This window comes from Myotis davidii, unplaced genomic scaffold, assembly GCF_000327345.1.
Source record: "Myotis davidii unplaced genomic scaffold, ASM32734v1 scaffold1284, whole genome shotgun sequence".
NCBI lineage: Eukaryota > Metazoa > Chordata > Mammalia > Chiroptera > Vespertilionidae > Myotis > Myotis davidii.
Window position 1 is genome coordinate 336418 of NW_006295187.1, and position 20372 is coordinate 356789.

The 20372-nt window shown below is 40.9% G+C and overlaps 1 protein-coding gene across 1 annotated transcript in view; it reads right to left on the reverse strand.

Annotated features, from left to right (window-relative positions):
- PLCH1 (phospholipase C eta 1) overlaps nucleotides 1–19675 on the reverse strand; it is a 146320-nt gene extending 126645 nt beyond the window's left edge. Inside the window, 1 exon segment of the mRNA XM_015567911.1 lies at nucleotides 19556–19675. Coding sequence (XP_015423397.1) covers nucleotides 19556–19634 — 79 coding nt within the window. The 5' untranslated portion in view covers nucleotides 19635–19675.
- Nucleotides 19676–20372: the final 697 nt, after the last annotated feature.

A 20372-nucleotide genomic window follows, 5' to 3' on the forward strand; every position in this document is an offset into this window, starting at 1 on the left:
GGAAAAATACCACATGATCTCTCTTATTCATGGATAATTGAGACCATTATAAACTTTTGAACAATAATAGATACAGAGGCAGAGCTGCCTCAAACAGATTGTCAAACTGCAGCGGGAATGCCGGGAGGGTTGGGGGGTGGGAGGTAGGGGGGTAAGAGATCAACCAAAGGATTTGTATGCATGCATATAAGCATAACCAATGGACATAAGACACTGGGGAATAGGGGAGGCTAGGGGACTGTCTAGGGCGGGGGGAAAAAATGGACACATATGTAATACCCTTTGTAATAAAAAATAAAATTAAAAAAATAAAATAAAAGCTACCATTTATCAAACATTACCTTTTCTGATCTTTACAATAATTCTGCAAGAAAACATAATAGGACCCATATTTTATTTTTTTTAAATATATTTTATTGATTTTTCACAGAGAGGAAGGGAGAGAGACAAAGAGCCAGAAACATCGATGAGAGAGAAACATCGATCAGCTGCCTCCTGCACACCTCCCACTGGGGATGTGCCCGCAACCCAGGCACATGCCCTTGATCGGAATCGAACCTGGGACCCCTCAGTCCGCAGGCCGACGCTCCATCCACTGAGCCAAACTGGTTTCGGCAGGACCCATATTTTAAAGAGAATAAAACAGATTCAAGTTGGACAAATGGTCCAAGATAGCGCAGCTATGCTAGAACCAGGAGCAAACCCAAACCCACTCCCGTTCCAGGCCCTTCCCACGGGCTCCATGCTTCAGGTCATGGGAACCATCTGTGAGATTTCAGGCCTAACTTTAAAATTCCTCATTTTTTCCAATTAGAACTATTCTCACACAATTGCAGAAGCTGTGAGTGCCTCTGGCATAGACACACAGAAATGCTTAGGAAGAAAAATAGTCTCTAAAGCCATGATCCTTATTTATCCATACAATTTTTGAAGCAGAGTCAGCTTTCCTCACAAGATGCACAGCAGTGCGAAGCAAGTGAAGAGCAGCAGTGGTTTCACAGTGAAAGGGCCTCTTGGTGGTGCCCAGCTGGCTTACCATAACTCTTCTTTCTTTATGGGAGAGATATAACTATATAGTTTAATGATACAGAACGTGTCCTATAGGTCACACACTACTGTCAAATAAATCAGTTTGGGAGTTCCCCTACATTAAAATCTGACATGCATCAGTGGACAGCAATTGCCATGCATTTTTAAGCATCTGAATCCTAAAACAAGCTGAATATTACCCACATTTAATTTTGCTATGTTCCATAGGACAGAGAGGGGTCACCCTTAAGCCCAACTGCCTTTTGGAAATGGTGCCTCCTTGCTGATTTCTTCATCTCCCCTTTGAGATCTTGGCTTTAAAATAAAATTTCTCATTATTTCTTGGAAAGACTTGACTATCAGTCAAGTCACTTGAGACTTTATAAGTAAGCATGAAAATTTATGGGCACATCACTGTCAGTTGATGAAGATGTCAATATGATTCAAAGGAAAATCCTTGGGAGCCTGGTTTCAGCTTGAGCTACCCACGAGCCACCAAGACCTCTCAGGCAAGATTTTATTCACAGAGCCTGTGAGAGGCCTAGGAGCTTGCAGCCAGCGAACACGTATGAAGAGCATTTCAACTGCTTTTAGTAGAGACTCAGTTAAATGTGAAATTCAACTGACAGTTGGGTTTCGTGAACTCACAGCCAGCTATAAATAAAGGTACCCAGGTTCATAAATCAGCATCCACTCTCTGCATCACTAGCATCAGTTCTGATCACTGTTAATTATAACATTAACAGAGAGAATTAACCAGAGACAGGTAGGCCCAGGGGAGTCTCTAATGGTTGTTGACAGTGACACATATTAAAACAAACATCTACTCTGAGGGCTGAAGCTTTAATTACATTCTCAAAACTCGTGTAGTGACATATTCAAGTCCCCTCCCCACAGCACTCAGAAGGTATTTGTACCCTTGAACAGAGAAGCCCCCTTACCTCTGAACTGAGCAGCTGGAGTAGATATGTTACTAGAGAACATTTCCCCATGCCTAAATCTGACATCTAGGGGTTGAATAAAAGGCAGATGATATCTACCCAGGGGTCACAATGTATGCACTGGAATGGGAGGCACATGTGATCATCATAATGCAAACCTCTTATCTGGCAGTACTGAACCTCAGAACACTACTCACACAAACTGATCCCATAATGCAAACACAAAGTTAACCCTAAGGAAGGAGGAGTTAGGGAAAGGGGAGAAGAGATTCTAGATTATTAACCTCCCCTCTAAAAAAAGCTCTTCTGAATATAAAAGAGTTGAGAACAACTCTGATCCCCTGAATCCAAAGTCAATAGCCACCAAAGCTCAGATCAAAGAGACAGTCTCTTACAGGCCAGGCCAGCCCAAGCCATGGCCTGGCTAAGGAGGATCCAAACTCCAGCAGTGACAGGGGACCCCAGCCTCTGCCAACATCAGGGCTGTTGCCTTGGCATAGCTGACCAGTGTACCTCTGGGAGAGCTGAGTGGCCATAACTCCCAGAAGGACAGGAAAGGAGATGTGCTCCTCAGAAAATCTAATCCTGTAATGTCTGGAAGAGACATTTTAGTAACAAAACATGACCTTCAGGGAAATTATGACCTCAAAAGACCTAGACCAGGGATGGCAAACCTATGACACGCGAACTCATTTTTTTGGTTGATTTTTCTTTGTTAAATGGCATTTAAATATACAAAATAAATATCAAAAATATAAGTCTTTGTTTTACTATGGTTGCAAATATCAAAAAATTTCTATATGTGACACGGCACCAGAGTTAAGTTAGGGTTTCTCAAAATGCTGACACACCGAGCTCAAAAGGTTCGCCATCACTGGCCTAGACAGAGACAAATCACCCTTCTTTCTAGAAGAAAACCAAGGAAAGAGATTGTACTGACAACTCTGGTGTTAAGTTTCAATATGTCACAGCACACAGTACTATCACAACAGTCTAAATTCCTAACCTAAATACCCTACAGAAATTTTTTTAAAAATCAACTCCTTTGTCCCTTTCTTGATGAAACAGAAAGTGGCAGTTCTCCACAACGTCAATAGTGCATTTTTTTTACACACATTAAAACTTTTGTAGTGACTCTACCACAAGTCAAATAACTTCACTACTTTAACCTTTCTCCTTGTATTAGCATTCTCAACAACAATCGAGATGTGCCAATTTTTTTGTTACCGCCTAAAAGGTACCTCAACAGGTAGATGGGACATAGCAACCAGGAGGAGCACAGTGGAAACTGGAGAGCAGGAAGGGTGAGTGTCTTGTTCCCCGATGTATCCTCGGGAATACATCAGGACAGTAGTGAGCACCAAGAAGGTCTGAAAGCAGGAAGACCCACCCAACACGGAAACTCAGATTGCAGGTAGTTTTCCAGTTCCCAGGAAGACTGCAAAAGATGGGAGCACCAAGAAAACCAGTTGCTGGGACTGTGATCCATGGTTCCGGTGAATGAGGGAATGATCACAGGCCGCCTTTTCTGTATAACCAGGGAGAAGATCATGGGCATTTCCCTTGTGATGGGAACTAGCAACCCATTACAGTTTTTTCAAATGGCGTTCTAGTTAACACTTTACCCTAGGAATTTAGGATGAGAGAGAGAGAGCCTGTGGTACCAAAAGAAGGTAGAGTTCCTTAGGAGGAAAAGAGGAAGGACAGTTCAATTACAAATCTAGAAATAATTAAGTACAGTGGCTGAGAACTGAGGGCATGGAGTAATTAAAAGCAACATGACAGACATCAACTGTGTAATGAAAATTTAAATCTTGGTTCCACCAGATAGCTTGGCATCCCAAGTCAAGTTAGTTTCCCCACCTACAGATTAGAAAGCTCCTAACCCAGGACCTAGGCCAGCCACATAATCTCCAGGTCCAGTGAAAAGTGAAAATATAGGACTTTTTTGTTTTCAAAAAATAAAGCATTTCAAAAATAAAAAATTTTATGAAGCCGTAACATTTTCTCCATCTTTGTTACTTTCTTTCTCCCAGGTCTGTTTCCCTATAGATATTAATTGGGGGGTGGGGGGGAATCTTTTAAAAATAAGGACCTTAAAAAATAATAAAGGGCTCCATCAATGTTGTTTCCTAGGTTGATAACTGTGCTGCGGTTCTATAAGGGAATATCCTTATTCTTGAGAAATACACTGAGGTATTTATGGGCAAAGGACCATGAGATATGCAATTTATTTTCAAACTATTCCAGGAAAGTAATTGTGTGTGTGTGTGTGTGTGTGTAATGATGAGGCTAATGATAATCATATAGGGTAAAGACCAACAGTAAACAAATCTGGGTAAAGGCTATATGGAGGTTCTTTGTTATATTCAAACTAGAGGCCCGATGCATGAAATTTGTGCCAGAGTAGGCCTTCCTTCCCCCGGCCACCAGCAGGCTCCCAGGACCTGGGCTTCCCTTGCAGCCCCAGCTTCATCTGGAAGGTCATCCGGAAGGACATCTGGAAGGACGTCCAGTCTAATTAGCATATTACACTTTTATTATTATAGATTCTTGCAACTTTTCTGTGAAGATAAAATTATCTATACATATATAAAAGGCTAATATGCAAAGTGTCCCCTCGGGAGTTTGATTGCTCGCTATGATGTGTGCTGACCACCAGAGAGTGGCACGGAATGAAGGAAGGCCCCAGCCAGCAGCTGGCAGCTGGCAGCTGGAGAAGGGAGGCCCCAGCTGGCAGCCAGCAGCTGGAAGGGCCCGATCAGCCCTGATTGCTGGCCAGATCTAGGTACCCTTACAGTGCAAAAATTTCATGCACCGGGTCTCTAGTTTCTAAAGAAAAAGCCAACATAACATAAAGGTCCCATATGAGCACAGAAGGAGGAAGAGGTAACGGCAAAGAGAGACAAAGTTGTAAACGCTATACTGAGAGAAGCTATTTCTACTTTGTTAATTCTGGAACCCCCAGTACAGACCCCAGATCAACAAATATTTAAAGCAAGCAGGAGAAAAGGCAGCAATATCCTGTGTTCAAACCAGACTGGGTAATAAGAACCTGGAGCATGAACAAAAGATTGATAGTCATGCCAGTGCTTGGGAATCAGGGAGCTGCCTCTGTTTAGAATAAGACCAAAGAATCGTGAGCACAGGGGCATATGTAGAGTGGTAAGTACCACACCCTGCACCACACTGCCCAGGGCCTTGGTTCTCACCACTTACTAATAATTTAGTTAGACCCGCCTTAGGCCCACCATTTAACCTTTCTAAGCCTCAGGGTCCTTAGTGCTACAATGTGGGAGGTTGTTAATTAACTCACCACAAACTTACTGGGCATCTCCCATATGCCAGGCATGTCTCCTGTTCACCAGAGCTTTCATTCTAGAAAGGATCTACAAACTGACTGCATTAAATTATTTCTTGAGGTCTTTCCCAGCCATGAAAATTCTACACAAAACCTCTGGAGCTTTTGACTTCAAGGATAAGCATGAATATTACAGCATAACCACTCTCTAACATCCTCATAGCAAAGACATATTCTCTTGAAGGTGAAAAACTATATGAGATGCCCAATGTTTTTTAATTTTTAAAATATAATCCATCCCCATGAACAGTGAAATGCTTGAGAGCATATATAACTGAGCTTTCTGTCAATAATTAAGTTGGTTTTCGCAGCCAAAATTCTTATTTCTTGACAAGTCATACAAATAGGTATTTTAAAACTCTAACAAAGCTTTATACCTAGAAAAAAAAAACACTATAAATGATAGGAACTCTTTTTAAAGCAATAAATGTATCAATGAGAAATAACTTTGAAGTGTAGATTAATGATTAGTATTAAAATTTAAAACATCAAAAGTATTTTAATTTTCTGCTCCATTAGTTCTCCTCATTCAGTCAACTAGCACAAAAATGGTTACAAAGGCTAATTTTGTTAAAGACCTTGGAGAAAAGAGGAAAGAACTGATCTTTCATGAATACTAAAGATGATAAAATAAGAAACCAATAACATTTTATCACTTTATAAAAAAATTAATCCAATCTAGAAATAATCTAGTACTATGATATACTGAACTTGTTATCTAGCCAAGAAAAAATTTTATGTCAGTAGTATCAAAAACATAGTACTTACAGATACCAGATATTAAACCTCTGCACTGATTTTTATAATTTAGGAGAAATGGCAAGGGATAGAGAATCAAAATATATAATTAGAGAACAAAATAAGAGGTATATGAGAATATTATTTCCCTGATGGGTTCTCAAGAGCTAAAATAGGCATACATCTATGAAAATGGTCTCAAACCTAGGCTGCAAGTTGAAATAATGAAACTAAAAGTATTTGTCCTTGAAAAACAACCATCCTCACCCTGGCCAGTGTTGCTCAGTTGGTTGGGGTGTTGTCCCATGCACTGGAAGGTCACAGGTTCAATTCCAATCAGGGCACATACCTAGGTTGTGGGTTCCAGCCCTAGTTGGGGTGAGAGGCAACTGATTTCTCTCTCTCTCTCTCTCTCTCTCTCTCTGTCTCTCTGTCTCTCTGTCTCTCTCTCTCCCCCCACCCCCCATTCAGATGGCTTCTCAAGTCCTCTCTAGTTTCAATCTGACAAGCATCATTTGCAGACCAGGGAGTTGCTTATATCCTTAACTATATCTTCCTATGTTTCAGACATAGGAAGTTCAAATTTTTAGGCTGATTCTTACAAAGAAAATTTCCTGGGCATTTGTTGCCCTTGTGTCTCCTACTTAGGAATCAGCACATTGGAATACCATTTGGGGTCTTTCCTCACACACGTGTCTGTCCTCTAAACGCTTTGGTTGGTGGAAAACAGTTCTTCTCTTCCCCCACACCCCATCCTTTTTCCACCTGCCTTTCCCTGGAGCATAGGGAATAGTCCCTCACTCAGAGGACTCACACACAAGTCCAGTGGATATCCCAGAGCAGAGCTGTTCACACTTTACAGTGTATAGAGCTCTCCTGGGAATCTTGTTAAAATGCAGATTCCAATTCTCTTAGTCCTGGGTGGGGCTGTGAGTCTGCATTTCTGACTAAGCTCTAGGCAGATACCAGCTTTCTGCTCCCATGCCCAGTTCTCTATGCACCGCCTTCTCAACCTGAGGGCAACTCATCATGGTATCTCTACAGCATCCTCTAATGGCCTCTAAAGGGTCTTGAAGCTCTTTGAAAACCTTAAAACCCACTCCCTCGGTTGCTTTAAAAGATACAAGTTTGTGTAGCACATCATTGTTTCACAATAGTGGGAAAACCCTAGATTTAAAAGTATGACAAATTCCTTTGTGTCACCCACATGGACCTATGTGCAAAGAAGGAGGTATCGTGCAAAACAAGAGTGACCTGAGAAGTCAAGATTTCTCCTTTATAACTCTGAAACTTCTAGGAATAACACAGGGACCCTGAGCATCATTTTTCTCACACGTAGAGTTGATAAAGGTAGACGGATATCTACGGGATGACAAAGCTTTCCTTCTACAAAATGTGTGTGCATCTCTTAAGTCTCTAGGTACCCCTTAATTTTCAAAGGTTGATAAACAATTTAATAATACTCAAGGTTATATCTGATGTACTCCAACTACTGTCCTCCCATTTCTGGTGTTTCATATTTATTTCTGTATCAATTCTTTAAATTATCCTTCTGTGTACTGTGTTGTCCTCAATATGGATTAATCAAAACCAAGAACGGTTAGTTAGGGTTAGAGTACATTCTTTGTTGCCTATTGTTACAGACCTTCCCAAAGTATTTCTGTTTACCAGCAGGAGGCCATAGATAACATTGTGAAGTCAGTTAATGCTCAAAGATATACTACTATCTTTATATCATGTAACAGATATATTGGCTGTAAAGTTAAGACAAATCACATTTTAAGAGCACTATGAAAGAATGATATTAAAAGGAATATGAAATCTGTTAGAAAATAAAATAACTAAATGAAGGTGAACATGTTACTTGCCTACACTCCTCTGCATAAAATCATGATTTTCATGTACCAGTTTTGCACAAACTAGCAAATACATGCTATAGTAAATCAGCAAACTAATAACCTAATTTAGTTCCCAATTTAGTTCTGATCAGATCAATATTTTAGTCAATCAGCCACTGTAGTCCAATGATTCTCACACTTCCCACTGCATCAAAATCACTTGGGATAAAGATATGTAAAAATATAGGTAAAGATGTAGAGATAATGAAGGGAGGAAGGTGGGGAGGAAGGGAGGGAGGAAGGCAGGAAAGGAGGGAGGAAGGAAGACAGCTGGGCCCATCCCCCAGAGTGATTTAACTGGGCTTGGGGAGAATATTTTTTAAGCACTCCAACGGATTCTAATGTATAACAAGAGTTGAGAATCACTAGTCTTTAGTTTTTAATCATTTTAAGTGTAGTCTTAAAACACATACTGAAATTATAGATTTTTTGTTTCTTTTATTTTCTTTATGAAGGTATTACACATGTGTCCTTAGCCCCTCATTGTCCCCCTACCCACTTCACCCCCCACTCATGCCCTCACCCCCCTGGTGTCTGTGTCCTTTGGTTATGCTTATATGCATGTATACAAGTACTTTGGTTGATCTCTCCCCCTTACCTCCACCCTCCCCTACCTCCCCTCTGAGGTTTGATGGTCTGATGCTAAGCGAAATAAGCCAGTCAGAGAAAGATAAATATCACATGATCTCACTCATTTTTTTGTTTCTTTAGTCTTTTCCGTACTCTCTAACTTTTCTCCAGTAAGCCTGTGTTGCTATCGTCAGAAAAAAAAAAATTTTTTAAGTGAAAAAATTTTCTCAAAGAAGACCACCATCCATAAAATCCCAAGCATAACTGGCCCTTCTCCATTTCCTGTTTATTCTATATTCTAACACACTATTTGTATCTATATCCTTCTTCCCTAGACGCCCAGTCATCCCCTACCTACAAGGTTAGCATAAAATGGGCTATACTCACAGAATATAACCATTATCAAATTCATAAATAATGTAGTTCCATTGAGAAAGTATTCTTTTGTCACCTTAAGTCTGGGCTTTTCAACCCACCAGAATCACTGGAGGACTTCTAAAAATGCCCCCAAGCCCTGGATACACCTCAGACCAATGAAATCAGGGCTAAACCTCTGGGCTGGGCCCCACACAAAAATATGCATATTGATTCCCATGTGCAGCCAAGGCTGGCAGCCACTGGCTAAATTACAAGTCTCCACACCTGGAGATAAGCTTCTGCTGGCTGAAAAGCACAATACCTTGAAATTCTGACACTGGTGTAATTTCAAAGAATGGTTGGTTATTTGCAGCTATGCATTGATGTTCTATTTCAAGTTGGCAAGGAGTAAAAATAAAACACTAAATAATAAATGTGAACACTGTTATTCCTTTTAATTGGGCAAAGTCACCATCTTCTACATTTAAATACAGGAAATTCTGAGAACACTGTTATGTGTCAGTCATGTATTCCAACGAAAAGACAAATATGGGAAAAGAAAGCTGAATTAAAACTGTCTTCACAGGGTCCACATTTATCCTACCAGGTGGGTGTTATTTCTCAGAGTAACTTGTCTACCTGGAAGTGACTTTGTACTCTCACATTGCTTGAGATTCTAAGATGAAAGGCTTATACGCTGACCATTTTCTTGTTTGTAAATCTGAAATAAAAGTGCATGTTCTTAACTTTTAAAGAAGCTGTGTGCTGCTTAATTATTCTCCTCATGTACCCCCAGACCTCCTCTCTTCAGAGAAAACTGGTGCTTTTGTTTTTGCAGGTCTATTTTATGCTCTCTGGGGTAAAAATTAACCCAGAGACAAAACTCTGTGATGAGATTTTTCAGACACCAGCAGCAGAGAATTTTAATAGTATGCAAAATACTGCAATTAACAGCTTTTACTAACAGTGTCATTTTAATGAGCAAAACCTCCATTTTCAGAGTTGAGTAAAATAAACACACAGATAACCAATGGAAATTCTGAAAAGTACCACATGAATTCAAAAAGTCTAAAAAATTCTTTTATAGAAATGGGTTTGTCCTTTTCCATTTCAAGGCATTATACCTTTGTAATAAGCTTTTCTAAAGCACACTAGGATTCTCAGCAGAAGTGGCCTTTCCGTCTCAATGTCACGAAGGAGTGGTTTATGGGTATTCTTTTGTTCAAGGCAAAGCGTGAGTGAAGGAAAGAAAAGGGTTTCAGCCAGAGAAATGATGCATTCCACAGCACAAACATTAAAGGCCAAACTTAACAGAGAATGCCAAAATAATGAACAGGAAGTTATTCTCATCTCCCCTACTAAATAAACTGAGTGAAGTCACTCAGAAATATTTTATTGAGTGTATGCAATGCACTCCACTATGGACTATAGATAGAAGTCAGGATAGTCTTTGTCAGCTGGCACTTAGAAGGTAGGAGGTGGGGGACAGAAATTAAATCGTTATCACAAAATTAATTGTGATAGTGCAGTAAAGCAGCAATGCAAGGAGATAGGAGAGTATACGACGGGGCCTGACATGGTCTGGGAAGGGACCTTCACTCAGATCTGAAGAATGAACTAAAAGCGGGCTAAGTGAAGAAGGGGTAAGTTTTTTGGGAAAGGAACATAAAGGTTGGTGTAGCTGGGGTGCAAAGAGGGAGGGAAAGGGTGAGATAGGGCTGGAGAGACAGTGGGTACCAGTGGGGAAGTGGGAGTTCTGCTCCAGTATGTTGACTCAGAAGAGCTTGAAGGCATCAGTGGAGCCACATCAAGTAAGAGATGGAAATCTGGGGATGGAGCACAGAGGGTTGGTCTAAGACAGGCATACACTATTGAGAGTTATCAGCATATTAGTTAGGAGTTGAAATTGTGCATGTGGATAAAACACACGCTAGGCTATGGGCTTTAAATTAAAAATCTAGATATCCCTTTGAAATCAACAGGTGGTACTTATAATAACCCCAAACATACTTGTTGAAAGGAATGAACCCTAAGAAAATATAAACTATCACAGGTCTATCGGGATGAATTTTCATTTACACAGCATAAGGGGACAAACTAGAATTTTCAATCTTTGTTTTGATAGATGGGAGACAGGAGTTTGTGGACTTTTTTATTACAAATGAAATCCTAGCAATCATTACTGTGGTCCAAGAAAGAAATCTAGACCTTTGTATAACTAAATTAAATAATTATGTTGTCCTGGAAGAACCCTAAATCTGCTTGTGGAAAGACATTTCATCCGCCCCATCAGTTTCTGTGCATAATTTAGCCATGGAGTAGGAAAAGACAATTGGGAAAAAGAGAGAGCAGAGGGAAATTAATTGTAATTATGGAAATGAAGCTTAAAGAACAATGGTCTAAATCTGTAACAGGTTTAACGAGAAATAATTCTCATAAGTAACCACTTAAAAGTCTGCAAATCTGGGGAAAAAAGTGGACTGTTTATTAGACATATTTCTTCCTTCTAATTTAGTAATTAGAAAATTGGTATTTTCAAGCCTAAAGGATTAAAATCATTAAGGGCCTTTCCGCTTGGCTGGACTGCCAATGGCCACATGTTTAAGAGAAAGAATGTGACAGTCAATGGCAAAGGCCAGCCAAGAATCTCCCTTGACGCAATAGGCTGGTTTCAGACAACTAAAGCCAAAGCTTCAAAGATAGAGCATTGTTACTTCTCACACACCTAAGCTTCCCCGGTATCCAGATCTTCAACTTGCCATTTTCCTGTACAGCATTACAGAGCCTGAATGACCTCTACATAGAAAGCATGACATACCCAGCAAAATCTCCCCAGTAGATTAGATTCCCCATGGGGAAAGAGGCTGAGACGCCTCAACATGGGTTTTTATAAATCTAGCTTGTGGCCTGGTACTGATCAATCCAGCTACACAATCTTTCAAGAAGCAAGCACGACAGAGGACACCTGCACCGATGCATTTAGGGAAATGAAGTCACCCAAGCCAAAATGTTAATGGACAAGCACCAGCCTGGAGTGTCTCTACAAGGTGTCTAAAGAGAATTTAATTTATCAGGGGTAAGGGGATGGAATTCTATCCACTCAAAATCCCATTGCCTGAGCCCTATTATGTGTACAGTGAGGTGGGTGGGCTGGCAGAGATGGCATCACCCCAGTGACAAGCAGGGGGGAAGCTACAAAAGAAGGATTCAGAGATTTCTTATGGCAAATGTGTATAGGAGCAGCCCTCATAACTGTGTGAGAAGAGTCTGCAGTTGATAGATGTGGGATGAGAAAGAAGACAACTTCATACTCCATCCCATCCTCCACAGCCCGCAGCAGTCTGCACAACTCCACGGGAAGAAACATGAAGTAAGACAAAGTTCAGGGGGCAGACAGGTACCAAAGTGTCCTCAGGGCAAGGGAAGCCATGCCTCCGCCAGAGGGAATTAGTGTGAATGGGGCTGCAGAGAGAGAAAGTGGTGGGTCCTCCCTGAAGAGCCAAGTGAAACGAAACATCTTCAGAAGATGGAACCAGAGGGAGCCTTGATCTCCTCACCACCACTGGCATACAAACGGGTGATTTCCTTTGTGTTTTATCCAAACGTAAGTATCTATTTTGTAAGGCCTAAAGGTTTGGTTCTGATTTATCTCAGACAAAGGAAGAGGAAAAGTGTGCAAATCAAATGGGTCAGTTAATTCGCAGCAGATTCTTCGATTCGTGTCTGTTTAACAGTGGGGTGATGGGGAGAGGTAGAGAGACAGCATTTCTTGACATTTTAAAGCACTTGGGAGTTTAGAGGTCATTTGTCCTTAAGGTGCAGCATTTTAGTGACATGGAAACTTAGCCCCAAAGGGAAAACTCACCCAAAGCAACACAAGTAGAGGGCAGCCCCTGCAAGGTGCCACTCCTGGGTCAGGCCTTGCTAAATCTTCACTGAGTCTGGCACACTTGCAAGATGTACCAGAACATCACAGACCTGGAAATCTACAAGCCCTCAAAGCTTTCTGCCTGTGGCCATCATTGGAGGGTGAGGCTAAAGAGAAATCTACTGGGCAAAGCTCTTTCCAGAATTCATTCTATTATAATCTAACAAATTTAAATGACTCAAGTATATCTCCTCCTTTAAATCCTATCTTCTTTTTACTTTCTTTTCCTCAATTTGTCCCTGAAATTTTTCCATGCAATGTTCCTCTCTAAGAGATAATACTTCTGATCTTGATGTTCACAAAAGCTCAATTATCAGTGCATTAATAGGAATCAATGTGTGCTGATATTTTCTGGAAGAGTATGTCATTGGCTGGAAAAGCTAGGCTTTGGCTTAGTGCAGGAGTGGCACTCTCATATAAAATCTAGTAATACTCCCAAACCCCTAAAGCAGGCAGGCTTCAGAGGTCACAATTTGCAAATAAAGTAGCTAATGAGAATCATAATTCACTTCTACATAATTCTACTCTCTTTCAGATTTACCAGGCAGGATCTGGCATTCTTCTTTGTCCAGTGAGGATGGAATTCCAGTGAAGGGGAACTTCTCTATTCTTTTTCTTTTCTTTTCTTAATTTTTTAAAATATATTTTTATTGACTTCAGAGAGGAAGGGAGAGGGAGAGAGGGATAGAAACATCAATTATGAGTGAGAATCATTGACCAGCTGCCTCTGCACAATCCCTACTGGGGAATGAGCTCACAACCAGGGCATGTACCCTGACCGGGAATCAAACCATGACCTATTGATTCATAGGTCAACGCTCAACCACTGATCCACGTCAGTTGGGCTCTTTTTCTTAAAAAAAGAAAATACAATGACACTTGTCCAGAAAGATTGCTTGTCCATCCTAGCTATTGGTCTTTTCATGGTCAAGAGGAACTCATAAACATCACATACACACACACACACACACACACACACACACATACACACACGTGCACGCGCTTCTTTAAAAATTAAAAAAAAAAAAAATGTAGCCCTAGCTGGTTTGGCTCAGTGGATAAAGGGTCCCAGGTTTGAATCTGGTCAAGTGCACATGCCGGGGTTGCAGGCTGGATCCCCAGTGCGGGTGTGCAGGAGGCCGCTGGTCAATTATTCTCTCTCATCATTGATGTTTCTATCTCTCCCTCTCCCTTCCTCTCTGAAATCAATAAAAATATATTTAATTAAAAAAAAGATGGGAAACAGAAGTTGAGGCTCTGAGGACCACCAGTGGGCATCCTAATGGAGGCAACGTGCTGTGGGTCTGAGTACTGGTTTGGATTCTGTCCTCACTTCACTGACTAGGCCTCTGGCCATGAAGCGGAGGCTGGATTAAAAAGAAATTTATTTATTTAAACCAAAGTAATTGGTTTCATTAGAAGGTTGTTGTGAGGCAAAGTAAAAATACATATGAGGCTTTCTTTTTTTTTAATTCTCACCTGAGGATATTTTTCCCATGGATATTTAGAGAGAGACTGGAAGGGAGAGAGGATGGAGGAGGGAGAGAGAGAGAGAAACATAGATGTAAGAGACACATTGACTGATTATCTCCTGAGCACCCCAACCAGGGCCAGGAATTGAACATGGAACCAAGGAACGTGCCCTTGACCAGGAATCGAAACTGAGACCCTTTGGTCTGTGGGCCAACACTCTAACCACTAAGCAAACTGGCCAGGGCCATACGAGGAACTTTTTGAAAAGACATACTCCATAAATATTTATAAGAGAACGATCCTTAATTTTACCCCTAGATAGTAAGAGACATTCATAATTTAATTCAAAATATCCTAGTCTAGATTTATGATGGTTATTCAGAAATATTCACATGTTAAGAAACAACAAGCCCAAAATGGAGTCACTTGTGCTAAGCCCCATGTCGGCAAACAAGACTTAATAGCTAACCTAACTACAGTTACAACTTCCCTCAGGAATGTAATCTTAATCAGCCAGTCTGGAATTTCCTGGTCAACATTAATGAGGTAATCCTCCTAACAAACTTTCTTGCTCCCCAAAGATAGGTGACCTTCCCCAAAATAATCACTTTTTCATTTATGAGTTCCTTGTCCCACCCTCCCTCTTTCTTTACAAACCTTGCCCTTTCTATAGCCCTCCAGGGCTCCTTTCTACTTGCTAGATGGGATGCTGCTCAATTAATGAATTGATCAATCAAGCCAATTAGATCTTCGAAATTTACTCGCTTACATTTTTATTTAACACTTACAACAAAATGACAGCAACAGAAATAAATTTCAATATAGTAAGTTGGGATGATACCACAATAACTTATAGGAAAGCAATTAATTTTTTCCCAACATCCTAATAATAACTAACAATGCATGAAAACAAAAATTAAGTCACCTCTAAGTATATTCTATTAAGAAATTCAAATGTTTAAAAAAGCTTATGTGCATAAGAAATTGTATATATTAATTAAAAATACAGTGATGATTGGTTAAAGAACCTGTCCTGCCTGGCCTGTTCTCTCAGTGGTTAGAGCATGAGCCCATGAACAGAAGGGTCAAAGGTTCGATTCCCAGTCAAGGACATGTACCTTGCTTACAGGTTTGATCCCTGGTCCCAGTCAGGGCACATGCAGGAGGCAGCCACTCAATATGATCAAACTTGTCTCTCTCACATCGATGTTAGGAGTTGAAATTGTGCATGTGGGTAAAACACACGCTAGGCTATGGGCTTTAATTTAAATTTTTAATTTCTCTCTCTCTCTCTCTCCCCTCCCTCCTTCCCATTCTTTCTTTCTCTCTCTAAAGATCAATGGGGGAAGGAGATGTGACTCTCTCTCTCTCTCTTTTTCTTTCTTCCCTTCCCTCCCTCCCATTCTCTCCCTCTCTCTAAAGATCAATGGGGGGAGGAGATGGGAAGAACCTGTGTCCCAGGTTCAAAAAATGCTGCAATTTACTTCAACCAAGAAAAACAGCTGAGGATATAGGTAATTTTTAAATAAAAGTGCTTTGATGGATGTATAAGACATTAAAAGGTTAAAACTATACAAATCATTCTTTGCCCAAGTTTTTTCTCCGTTTCAAATATATCAGAAGAATAAAAGCCAAGTAGAGAAAACTCCAGCGAATGGCTTCCTTACAAGTACGCAAGCCCCTTGAATTCAGTAGATTCCCTAAAAATCTGAGCAAAGGACAGACTAGTGGGAAATACAAAAACAACTTTTCATAACTCTTAACAAGATACCTCTCATCACTGGACACAGAATTAAGTCAAATCAGCCAGCTCATTTCTGTTGACTAGCATCCACCATTTCCCAGATTTTCCAAATAGTCCATTTCTATATCTGGGTTATTGTGAAGATGAAACAGATAAAAGACTGACAGAAACAGACTAGTAACAGGGTTTCTCTTTGGATTGTGGGTAATTTTCTAAATTGTTTCCAGTGAGAACCATAAAATCAGGCTATGAATATGCTTCATGAACTGTGAAACAGTATACCTATTCACATTCTTATTGCTACTTATATTGACCATTTTAGCCCACATAACCCTCACTTTAATGTAGTTTTTTTCTGCTGGGAATTCCACTTAAATCTGTGTAAAAGGAGTCTGGCCAGCACAATTTGCACATCTAAGTCTGTGTATTCTACAAGTCAATTATCTTGCAGATGAAATGGTTGTTTTCTGTTTATAACGGACAATTTTCTTTTTGTTTTGATTGATTTAAATGTTAAAACAATTATTGGGAGACAAGGAGAAGCCAAGCTAATCCACAAAAAGCTTCCAAATGCCCATCCTATGTTCCTGAAGCCCCTCTAAAAGAAATCTGACATTTCTGACTAAACATGTCCTGTCCCTTTCTTCTCTCAGAAATGTTCTGAAATCCTCTTCAAAGATATTATCACTAGAGCTCCCTGGGCTTAAAATATACCAAAAATCCTGACAACTCTCCATTACATTAAATAAGTTCCTATATTAAAAACATTAATTTTCTGCAGAGGTAAAGAAGAGCAGAGGCATCATTCTTTGCTGAATTACATAGCCTTGGGCACAAAAATCCAAAATGATATTTTATGCTACCAGAAACACTTAAAGCTACTGCTTCACTATAAATGAATAGAATTATAATTCTAATCGGCTTTAATCATTTTAATCTTAAGCAGATGTAAAACCTCTGCAACCTTTCAAAAGGCATAATTCTTGAATGTAAAAAGTAATCTGTTCATATTTTAAGCATTCTACTGCCCTCTTGTGTATGTCATGTTTAGTGAAAGTGAAGCCCACAAAATATAGTAATTCTTATTCTCAGAAATACTTCAATGGGGTCTCATATATTAGAACTCAAAAGAACCTCAGAAACTCATCAAGGCCAGCATGTTCATTTAACAGAGGAGGGAAATAAGATCCTGGAGGATTATATAACCCGCTCAAGATCACATAGGACTAGTTAATACAGGAGAAAATGCAGTTAAAAAGAACTTAAACCTCTCAGGTTACTAATTTCTCTACTGAAATGGAGATGACAGCCTGGAAGACAATAGTAAGGTTTTGAAGTTAGGCAGAACACAACTTAAATTTTAGAAAACCACCTCACCACCTCTCCCAAGCCTCTGTTTTCCCCATCCATAAAATGGGATGAGTAATAACTATTGCAAAGGTATTGAAAGGATTCAATACGACAATGATCATCAAGCCCTCAACATAAGTATCTGCAATATAATGATACACTCAGTGGTTATACAACTATAAACACACATAGGAAATGGTTTTTAAATCATTATAAACTTGAGATCTCTGGACAAAGTCATCCTAAAATAATGTATGAAGGCATGAAAATCTGAACTTCTTCAAAACTGGCACAATATGAAACTTGAAAAAATAAAGCTAGTTTTCCTAACACTTGTGTTTCTCGATTACCATATTTATATTTTTAATACAGAGTTCTAACCTGGAGAGTATTATGCTAAGCAAAATAAGTCAGTCCAAGAAAGATGAGTATCACATGATCTCACTCATATGGGGAATCTAATGAACAAAATAAATTGTTGAACAAAACAGATCCAGAGACATAGAAGCATGGGAACAGACTGTTGAATCTCAGAGGAAAGGCTGGGGGGGAGGGGGACAGTGATATCAACTTAAGAACTTGTATGCATATATTCATAACCCACGGACACAGTAGAGTGGTAGAGGCCTGGGGCAGGAGGTAGGGGCAGACTTAAAGGGGTCAATGGGAGAAAAAAGGGGACATATGTAATACTTTCAACAATAAAGATTTTTTTTTAAGTTCTGAGAGAAAATACCACACAGCAAACACTGTATGTAAGTGATGAAGCAATGAACAAGACCCCTTCCATGAGGGTCACAGAAAAACGAAACATGACCCAGCGCTCCAGGTTAAGTTATGATTCCCATGTCTCCTGTGTTAAGGGCCCTTCCTTCACTGGCAAGGCAAAGAGGCCAAGAGCTGGCCTGGAAAGGTGGGGGCCGACATTTCAGTTCTGCCCTTGCTAATAATTAGCTCAACGTGGGCTGGTCATCTCATCTCTGCTCCCCTTTCTTGACCTATAAAATAAAATCATCTCCTACCTAGGGAAGTCCTATAGTGAGGTGGTACAAGGAATGTGGAAAAACATCCTGTAAACTCTTAAGTCCTTTAATAAAGTTTGTTATCTTAAACATTTTAGAGTAATAAAAACACTGTCTGTCACCAAATTGGGGAAGAAAAACTTAGAAGCTGAAGGCGGCTGAGATTATGGGATCCTGTCAAAGTACTCCACTGCCCGTGAAATCTCTTTTTCTGCTACAATTCCACCGGCTTTTGTGGAGATTACACCAAAAATTCTGGAAACACATAAATCCTTGCCTCTCAAATAAATTTCACTCAAGGGTATCCCTGATAGCAGGATTGACAGAGTTTATCCCTGACTGTACACCACAACATAAACAAGCCAGGAGGGTAAAAGCAATCAGTCTTTGTGCGCCATGCAAATGACTAATCCCGGTTCCTCTGTGATTTATGGCTGTGGTAATACACCCCGATAGCGCTGGTTAAATGCTGCGAACTGCTCTGCGGTGGTTTTACATGTGGCCCGATCGAAGGCACACACCGTGCTGGTAATAAGCCCTGATTGATGATCCACAAGTTTCAAACATCTGAAAGGAGTATTTCTGGAACTGACCATGTCGTAGAAGAGAAAAGGCACTGACAGCCCTAGCTCATCTGGATCAGTGGATAGAGCGGCAGCCTGCGAACTGAAGGGTCCCAGGTTCGATTGCAGTCAAGAACACATGCCCAGGTTGCGGGCTCGATTCCCAGTATGGGCATGCAGGAGGCAGCCGATCATGATTGTCTCTCATCATTGATGTTTCTATCTCTCTCTCCCTCTGAAATCAATAAAAATATATTTAAAGGAAGAAAAAAGAAAGAAAAGGAAGGAAGAAAGGAAGGGAGGGAGGGAGGGAGGGAGGGAGGGAGGAAGAAAAGGCACTGACATAAACGAACCTGTAAGGCACGGCGTGATAGCACATGTGGTAGTTGAGGTGGGGCACACTGCTTACAACTGTGGGGAAGGGGTCCAATGGAGTTCCTTGGTAATTATCCATAAACAAGTTCACACAAGCTCTTGGCTCAACCCAACAATTATGCCACCCTTGCACCCAGAGGCTGGAAGAAAAGTGCTGTCAGAGACACAGTAAAAAGCCACCCACACAAACACCCAAGGCAGCTCACCGTGAAACACGCTGTTGTCCACCAGAAAATGCCTGCGGTACTGCACACAGTTCCTTTTCTCCGAGTTCCAGTAACTCATCGTCGCAGGAGTTCTGGCACAGCATCAAAACCAAATTGCCCTGTCAATGGGAAAGAGAATGGGACAAAAATGAAGAAAATGACAGCCACACGCTCACACTGGCAACATAACAGTTACCCGGCATTAGGGGGCAACATATTGTGCATACAACTTCTCCTCGCAGGGAGCTGGCATCCCCCAGGCCCTGCAAAATGTCCCAGAGTCCTCCCAGGGGGCAGAATGTCATTTACCATATAGCTGCTGTCTACAGGGAAAATAAACCTAACCGGGAACAAGTTTCAGGACTGGTTTACGTGCTCCAGGTCTCAGCCATATTCGGCCAGGACCCTAACCTGCCGATGCTGGTAACTTTTCAGGACGTGGCAATAGCAGGAGGGGAGGTGACTCACGGAAGTGTGACTGTCACTCCCAGTTGCTGAACTTTGTGTCCCTTCCTCTAGTGGACTACGTGACCCATGGAGATCTTAGAAATATTTAGCAGCATCCATGTAGCCCTGGAGAAGCCAAACGCAGTAGCAATGTCTGCCTCCCTCTGATGGACTCTTCACAGGTGTCCCTGCAGGACCAGTAAGGCCTGGCTCTGCTCAGGCTGAACTTAATGGTGCAACTAGAATCGGGCACAGGCCTCAAGGGGAGTGAGCCAGAAGCGCTGCCTACTCCTCCGCAGGGCTTGCCCCTCCGCAGACAGAGAAACACAATGCTAACTAGAGCAAGGACTTGAAAAGCACAGATCCGAAC